Source organism: Scylla paramamosain, chromosome 28 (genome assembly GCF_035594125.1).
Source record: "Scylla paramamosain isolate STU-SP2022 chromosome 28, ASM3559412v1, whole genome shotgun sequence".
Lineage (NCBI taxonomy): Eukaryota > Metazoa > Arthropoda > Malacostraca > Decapoda > Portunidae > Scylla > Scylla paramamosain.
Window position 1 is genome coordinate 14,675,161 of NC_087178.1, and position 9,590 is coordinate 14,684,750.

General features: G+C 38.0%; 1 protein-coding gene across 4 annotated transcripts in view; it reads right to left on the reverse strand.

Moving 5' to 3' along the window:
- Positions 1 to 9,590, reverse strand: part of LOC135114978 (aminopeptidase N-like) — a 33,219-nt gene that overhangs the window by 19,778 nt on the left and 3,851 nt on the right. For 2 of the 4 annotated variants that reach the window (XM_064031318.1, XM_064031321.1), the window contains exon 2: positions 4,358 to 4,655. In XM_064031318.1, coding sequence (XP_063887388.1) covers positions 4,358 to 4,591 — 234 coding nt within the window. In that variant the 5' untranslated portion in view covers positions 4,592 to 4,655. Of the gene's footprint in view, positions 1 to 4,357; positions 4,915 to 9,590 lie in introns of those variants that run through there. The other 2 variants (XM_064031320.1, XM_064031319.1) reach the window with 2 other exon arrangements.

Genomic DNA, 9,590 nt, shown 5'->3' on the forward strand with positions numbered 1-9,590 from the left:
AAATCAAAGATGTGGTCATAAATAGCTTATCAGCTCAATGGAAAATTTGTATTGAATAATAAGTGGTATAAACATTTGCAAACTCATCCCTTCAATTCACATTATCTTCTTTTCTTGTGTAACTGAAGCTTTCTCAACTCAAATCCTAATCTGCTATCACTACTGCTCTGAAGAGAGAGGTAAAAAATGCATATTAGTAAACTACATAAAAGAAAAGGAAATTTGTGTGATACAGGCTGCCTCAAGTCATCATTGAATCATCGAAGACCTTATGAAAGCAACAAAGGTCCAATTACATGATTGTAGTAAACATAGTATGTACATACTGGACACACACACACACACACACACTGTCATGGCGGATAGAGAAGTCAACGCAAACAGGCGTTCCTAAAAATCCAGCCATCTATTTCGCTGAGAGCTGCCCTAGTGGAAATACAGAGGTTCACACTGGTTCTACTCATTGCTGTCCCGTCTCCAAAAGTGTTTGGTAGAAAGCAGTTAAATTGTTATAATGAGCGGTGAAGAGGGGGCTACTTTGGTCCCCACTATGTTGTTTACACCAATGGGGACCGTTCCGAAGGCAAGACAGAGAGAGACCTCGAGATTTGGGGAAGAGGACCAAAGGGTCGGGGAAGCAATGATGATAAGGAGAATTATCACACTGGAAACCGAAATGAAGGAAATGAAGGATAGATTTGACAAGATGGAGGAGATGGTGGAAACTTTGATCACCGAGAAGGTGGTGTGGAAAGGTGGATATGACGATCTATGTAAAAAACTAACGTTATATGAAAAGAAAGCAATGGAATATGGAGGCAAAGTAGAAGAGTTAAATGTAAAACAGAAAAATTGGAAGAAAGAACAAGAAGAGGAAAAGATTGATTTTAGGAAAATTGTGGAGGAACAAATCAAAGCAAACAACACAAAGCTAACAGAAAAAGTTGTTCAAGTTATAAAACAGAAAGAAAATTTGGTGAGAGACACTGGATAAGAAAAAAAACTGTTGTGGTATTCAGCCTGAAGGAAGAGTGTACACCTCAGTGGACTGAAAGAGAAAAGAAGGAAAAGATATGTGTGGAAAAATTAGTGGGGACATTACAAGAAGAAAAAGAGCTAACTGGATAGATCAAAGAAATTAAAAGATTGGGTAGATATGTTGAAGGTGGACAGTGTCCTATGAAAATAAGGTTTAGGTCACAAGTGGCAGCTGAAGAAACACTGAGTAAATCCTGGAAACTGGCCAAGGTGGAAGAATACAAACAAGTGTGGATAAAAAAAGATAGAACCAGAGAAGAGAGAGATACTATAAATGAACTAAGAAAAGAAGCAAATGAAAAAAATGGAAAACTAACAGAGGTGGAGAAAAAACAGTTCTTTTGGAGGGTTATGGACATGAGGTTGAGAAAGTGGTACAGGAGGGAAGTAAATGTGGGAGGGGAAGACTAAAAGTGGCATACACGAACATAAATGGACTAATGTCGGCAGTGTCGGAACTAGAAGACTATTTAAAAGAAGAGAAACCGGACATCATGGGAATTGTTGAAACTAAATTGGCAAGTGAAGGGGATATATTAGATATTAGTGAAGGAAAATACAACCTCTGGATGAGAAATAGAAAGAATAAACAAAGAGGAGGTGTGATGCTTCTAGTTAGGAAGGACTTATTAGTGGAATCTGTCACATATGGGGTGGAGGAGGCAAAAGTATTGAAAATAAGCTTAAGACAGAATATGGAAAGATACTGTAACGTTGTGGTGACTTATGTTCCCCCCTATTTCAACTCTTGGAGAGAGGATAAATATAAGAAAATGCTTGAGGCCACAAGGACATATTTGGCAGAGCTGCTTGAGGAAAATGACGATATATTCCTGATGGGGGACTTTAACTGTAAAGAGATATCTTGGGAGAATTGGACCACAGAAGGCAGTGAGTCGTCATGGAGGAACAAGCTACTAGACCTGGCTATTAAAAACTTCCTGACACAATGGGTTACAGATGACACAAGATTTCGGAGAAATGAAGCACCTTCAAGGCTTGATTTAATTTTCACCAAGGAACAAGAAATAGTAGAAGACCTTAAATACATAAATCCAATAGGAAAAAGCGATCATGTGCTGATTCAGTTCACAGTTATGGATAATAACCTCAGTATAAAAAAAGAGAACCACAGAAGAGAATGGCTAAACTACTAACTTTGGACAACTTAGGAAGTATTTCAGTGAAGTGAATTGGAACATAGTTATTCAAAAGGAGGATATAGAGGAAAAGTGGACAGCTTTCCTGGACATTTATAATAAAGGAGTAGAGAAATGGGTACCCAAAAGATCAACCGAGAACCTTTTCAAAAAGGATTGGTACAACAGGAGATGTGCAACAGCTAGATTGGAGAGAGAAAAAGCATGGAACAAATGGAAGAAAAACAAGAGACTGGACCTGTGGAAGAATTATATAAGGAAGAGGAACGAATATGTCAAAACTCGCAGAGATGAGCAGAAAAATTTTGAAAAGAATGTTGTGGAGAAATGTAAAGACCAACCAAAATTATTTTATAAATTCACCAATGGAAAATTAAAGAATAAAGATGAAATAAGCATGGTAAAAGCTGGAGAAGAGACAGTGGAAGATCCAAAAGACGTGGCTGAAGTGTTTAACAGATTCTTCCACTCTGTGTTTACTGAGGAAAATGATTTCAGATGTGAGAGGACAGTGTTAGAAAAAGGGACCGACCTAAAGGAGATTAAAACATCAGTAGAAGAAGTAAAGAATATGTTGGAAGACCTGGAAGTAAGGAAAGCAATGGGTCCTGATGGTGTATTGAGTTGGATTTTAAAAGAGTGTAGCTCACAATTAGTCTCAGGGCTGCACAATATAATTAGCACCCTCCTGGTGAAAGGTAGAGTACCCATAGATTGGAAACAGGTGGATATTACCCCAATTCACAAGACCAGAAGTAAAGAAGATCCATTAAATTATAGACCTGTATCACTCACATGTGTGGTGGCAAAGATTTGTGAAAAGATCATCAAGAACAGATAGGTGAAATAACTAGAAGACAACAAGGTGATAACAGAGAAACAGTTTTGCTTCAGAAAAGGAAGATCTTGTGTTACGAATTTGATAAGTTTCTACTCAAGAGTAATAGATATAGTGCAAGAGAGAGAGATGGATGGTGTGACTGCATATACTTAGATCAGAGAAAAGCATTTGATAAATTTCTGCACAGAAGACTAATATGGAAATTGGAAAAAATTGGAGGACTTGGTGGATCACTGTTAAAGTGGATGACTGACTTTTTTTGACAAACAGAGAAATGAGGGCAGTAATTAAAGGCAGCAGGTCAAAGTGGAGAACGGTAATGAGTGGAGTCCTGCAAGGTTTCATACTTGCACCTATTATGTTCACAGTTTATGTAAATGATATGACAGAAGGTGTAGAAAGTTACATGAACCTTTTCGTTGATGATGCCAAGATTATGAGGAAAGTAACAAATGAAGAGGACTGCAATGCTTTAAATCAGGACTTAATTAAGATTAATGAATGGTCATTGAGGTGGAACATGGAGTTTAATGCTAAAAAATGTAGTGTGATGAGGTTTGGAAAAGTGTGAGAAGACCAGTTGGTAACTATTACTTATGGAATGAGGAAATCTCTATAAGATCAGAGTAAAAGACCTAGGAATAATTATTGCTGATAATTTGTCATTTGGGAAGCACATAAACAAAATTATAGGAGAAACATATAATCTGCTGAGAAACATCAAGATAGCATTTTCCTATATTGATGAAGATATGATTAAAAAACTGATAACAAGGATGATATGTCCAAGATTGGAGTATGCAGCATTAGTGTGGTCGCCAAGTTTGAAAAAGGATACAAGAAAGTTAGAATCCAGAGAGCTGCAACTAAAATCCCTGCAAGCTTAAGAGAGTATAGTTATGAGGAAAGGTTGAAAAGATTGGGCTTGACTACACTAGAAAAAAAGAGGAAAAGAGGTGATTTGATAGCAATATATAGAATATTGGAAGGAATGGAAAAGTTGGACAGAGAAGACTTCATGATACCAGATACGAGAGACACAAGAGGACATGGAAGAAAACTGAAAAGGAGTGTTTGCAGAAGAGACATCAAGAAACATAGCTTCCCCCCCAGAAGTATAACAGTGTGGAATGAACTTAAGGATAAGACTGTGTGTGTAAAGACAATTCATAAATTTAAAGAAAATCTAGATAAAAGTCAATATGGAGACAGGACAGCACAAGCCCAGTGTGGCTCTTGTCCTGTATTTCACAACTATGTAAATACAACTAAGTAAACACACACACACACACACACACACACACACACTATTCCTCACCAACATAGCAGCTTCTGTAGTTGATGGGGCTTGTGTTGTATGATGGTTGTTTGCAGTCTTGGTGACTTGGGGTTTTAAACAGTCAACAACTAATGTGAGTAAACACATGCACAGGATGTGCAGGAATACCACCACGCTTCTGCTCAAATAAATTTTTTTCATGTTGTAGGACACAGAGGCAGCAGATTTTTTCATCTCTGTTCTCTCTGTGTTGCTTTTTGCAGTCTTGGGCATAAAAAAAGTAAGAACCTCTGCTTGTTTCTTGGTTTCTTTCTGTCCTTTGTCAGTTGGTTTTCATCTGTAGTTTCATGAGGATATATATTATTATTGCATTTTCTCTGCAATAAAGTCATATTTGAGGATAAAACTACCATTGTCTAATGCGCACACAGAGTGGTTGATAGCCCCAGAAGTGGCTTGATGAGTGGTAGGGCATAAGATAAAAATCTTACCCTATGGAGACTTATTCACATATTCTTTTTAATTCATAAGAGCATGAGGCTTTTATGTCTTGCTTGCTCACAGTAGTGAAATCAAATTGAAGTATAAAACTACCACTGTTCAACTTAGAATGGTTAACCATAGTGGAGATGAGTGGGAATGAATGGAAATTTTAATGAGTTGGAAAAAAAAAAAATGGAGTGCAGATTTCTCCTGAGAGGAGATTGTTTTTCATATATATATATATATATATATATATATATATATATATATATATATATATATATATATATATATATATATATATATATATATATATATATATATATATATTCCTCAATATCATTTGCCAGATACCCAGCCAAATAGGAATCAGAAAGTTCATGCAGAAAAGCCACAGAATGTCTGACTTCTGATTTTTCTATTATTTCAGAATCAGGCAGGCCAAACCTTATATTGTTCATTGCCTCAAGAACTCAATCTCTTCATCTATCCACCCAACACAACCTCTAAACAACTATCTCCTCTTTTAAGGGAATACTCAACTGTCTCCCCAACTATCTCCCTCCTGTTCTGTAAAGAAACCTGTACTATAATTTTCCAAAAATTTCATCTGGAAATTTCACTAGTCTTCTCTTGCCAAAACAGCTTCCATGAAGATAGGTATCCTGTGTTGCCTTTGCTAACACTTTTCCTCCTCCTGATTGCTTATTTTATACAGATGCTTTATTTATCCATGTATAGAGTACTGCTTTTACTTATAGCAAGATTCAACTCACACTGCCCTCCTAAACTGAGTGGAGTCCAAAGTTTTGTATCTCATGTATTCCCTCTTCTAACAGACTGTCTTGATCAGTGGTTCTTAACCTCTTTGATACCACACGGTCCACACCCCCCCTTTAAGAAAGTGTTCTGACCTCCACCCCCTCTACCCTTTGTATAAATTAATGAAATTTCCTCCCAGATTTTAATGGAGTATAAATTACTAGATCATGAATGAGTAGTTGAATACATGCCAGAGGGCACAACGTGAGTCCCTTTCACCGTTCAGCCTGTTTATCTATTTGTTCCTGACAATAGGTTTGGAACATGCAGCTTCACAAAGATACGTGGATCTGAACATAGTTGGAAGATCCTGACATGAGATCAGGAAGGTACTTCACAAAGAACGTCGCAAAAAGCAGTTCTTGAGAGCTTGCACTTCATCCAAAACATCAGCTGCTTCACATTGAAATGACATTAAAAACTTGCGAATAGCAAACAGAGCAACACTTACGTATTTACAGTTTACAAATAAATTTTTGGCTGCTTACTGTTTTTAGGTAAATATAAGAACTGAGATAAAGGAAATGTCTACAGCCTTAACTGATTGAATGTGAGATTGTTACGGATGTGTATAGATGACTGGGAGACAAAAGTGCTCACTAATCACAAGCAGTATGCATACAGGTCTGGAACAAGTTAAAATCCTCCCTCTTATGAGTTTTGAGGGATGTGAAGGGGCATTAGTAAGTACAGGAAATGGCAAGCAAAGCACAACCCTAAAGACCAGAGTAGTAGCCTACAGAAAACTAAAAATATAGAGGGATACTTTTGCAATTTTTCATAAACTTTTTAATAATGGATCACACTCTTGTTAAGAAAATAGGAAATATAATTAAATAAATTTCTACTTTTTTTTTTTTCCCAAAGGGTCGCTCTCCCCTTGAAAACTACAGATGCTTCCATAAGGGGGTGTGCTGCCCACAGATTAAGAATCACTGACTGTTGATTGTCCCATTGATCATCATTTTCTTCTGAAGAAAAATCTTCAAAATCATTTACAGATACTGATAAAACTTGACAATTCTAGTCATGCCTCATGTATTAACCAAAGCTGCAATTGAGTTAAGGCAATACAATGTGTGAGTAAACATTACTATGACTGGCACCTGTTGTATCCTGATATTAGTGGTGGGCAAGAACCGATAATTTAGGTATTCACAAAATTGATTCCTTGGGCTGGCGGATCCGTCAGAACTGGTTCTGCGGAGAATCATGTAGAATGCGCGGTGGCAGTACCAGTCTTGGAGCCACCAGCGTGCTGCTCAGATGATTACCAGGCGGACCCAGTTCCAGAATCGGTTCCATGAGGAATTGTTTAGAGAGTGCGTTGTGAAAACCAAGTACATGAAATTTAGGCTTAATGAGTAAGATGTACACCTCCGTTCTCTATGCTTTGATGCTGCAAAGTAGGTATAAACGCAATATGTGCACCTTCAGCACGCTGCCTTTGGAAAAGACTTGGTACCTGTAAAAATATTACATTACATGTGAGAGAGGAAGGGTTGGAGTACAACATGCAAGTAAGTTATTTTGAGTATCTAAAAAAATAAGGTCTTTATTTAAGGCGCCCAGAGCCAGAATAACGTAAGCGCCAAAAATAGAAAACGGAGAAAAAAAGCAAACAGAGTTTTGCAACATCCAGAATGAAATATCTCCTCAATTAATTAAGATAGGAAGTAGGGCTTGGCTTCAAAATGTTTGTTATTGCATGTGGTTTACAGCCTATACCTGGGCATTTAGTGAAATTAAAGCATTCTGAAAGGCTAATGGATGACTGCTTTTTTATCCAGTTTATTTGTGGAAAAATACAACACTTGCAATATTTTGTTTATCAAACATGCACGCATTGTTTATTCCTGCTCCTGTGTCAAGTTGTTTCAATAGCATGTAGTTTATTGAGATTCACCACCATTGAAGCCATACTTGATTGATGTACTAATTTTATGAAGCAAAAAACGTAAGCGACATGTGCACGTACTTCCTAATCTGACCACCTATTAACAGGGGAGAAAGATAAACGGTAGAAAAATAGGTTCTGTATGTGGGCATTCTTTAATGCAAAATTACCGATGGCCCAGAATTTCCTTTGCAAGACCGTGGCAATCGGCAATGTAATTTTATCATAGCAGCCATCAACACAGGGAGGCCCCATTACTTGCACCTGTACGTGGCAGCCTGTAGACCTGCTCACGTATGCTTTTCCCATATTTCTTCATCTTTTAACTAAGTTTTTCTTCCACTCAGCAGGATTACGCACACTGTTCTTTCCCCCAGAGGATTCTGGCTCCTCAGGGGGCGTGTTGTTGTCCGCCATAATGATGAAATCCTGCGTATTAGCGTAAAAGAAAGGCAGAGGGTCATTCAGTGGTGGAGAGCTGGCGAAGGGTGCATGAGTGTCTGTGGGTGTGAGGTGTGGGGAAGGCAGGCTGCTGTCAGTCGTGTCACGTGAAGCGCAACCTGTGCCATCATTGGCTCGCTGGCTGCTAGGCGGGAGTTAATTCATTTTGGCACCAGCCGCTCATCGCCTTGCTTCGAGAGCGACACGAAGGGTCTACAGATAACTGCATTTGGGTGGATTTTCGACGTTATTGCAGTGTCCATTCTGACTTCTACTCTGCTTCCCGCCACAGTAGGAAGGTGGCGATAAAAATTATCATTTTGGCCTGAGTGTCGCTTACATTACTGTGGCTCTAGGCGCCTCATTTATTCATGAGGATGATGGTCACTGGCTTTCTCTCTCGTAGGCAATTTTAGTTTTTATGAGCAAATCGGAATGGAATGGAAAGAAAGGAGTGGGGGAAGAAAAAGAAGAGTATAGAGAGAGGGAAATACAGGGTGAAAAGAATGGGGTGAAAGACAACAAGAGATAGAAAGTGTGTGAGCTTTACTACACTGCTAGATGGGCAAGTCGCCGGCCGCGCACTAATATTTATACCCTGTCATGACGTTACAGGACATCTACCAATCAGAGTGTTAAGAAACCATTATGCATATGGTAACACTAAATCGGTGCATACTATTGGCCATCATGAACAAAATATTTTCATATCATTCATGCAATTTCTTTGAATACTGGATGAAGGGACGCTATTCATGTACTTTTTATGTATCATTCTTTTACATTCCATTTCGTTCATTTATAGATAACATTTGCAAAATTTCCTGAATAATATTCATGATTACATATTTTAACCATAGAGAACTAATCTCGGGTGTGAGACACCAGGGGCTAGTGAAGTCACACTGATCACGTGATGTTCTCATGTGACAATCGCCTTGTACTTTTCAGTAGCTTCAGAGTTTCACAAGCTCAGACAAAGGCGAGTCACGTTTCTCCGCTGCGCGTACCATTCTTTTTTTTTTTTTTTTATAAATTACCATTCGGGTGCCTTGCACCTGAGTTTAATGCTCCCGTTTTATTTACAGATCGGGTTTCTAACACTCTAGTTTAATTGGATTAGTCTCTGAGAGTAGAGCTAATCCATTTGGAAGAAAAACTACAAAAGAAGGAAATCTGCGATTTTTTTTATTAATATTTTTCTAAATTTTGTCGTTTTTTTTTTTATCAATTTTCATACTTATTTTTTTTTAAATTCATAAAAAAAAAATAATCAAGGGCAAAAGTAATAAATAATAGGTCTAGGTATTAGTTATATACCGAAAATTAAGCGTGTTAATGTTTACTTTAATAAATCTGTGTAATTGGTATGGTTTTTCAATTTTCCAAAATTGGTGCGAGAAACCCGAGTTTAGTGATAGTGTAACCGGGAAACAAGTTTAGTGATCTAGAGTTAAACACTGCATAACTGTTTGTGATTTGTAACTTACGAGCATCAGTACTCACGAGGAACCGTTAAGGCAGAACCGCCTCCAAGACTCAGAACCGATTCTAGGCAAGGCTAGCGGAACGGTCGGAACCGATTCCTGCCCAGCCCTACCTGATATGAGTATTTTTGCCTCAGGTTGG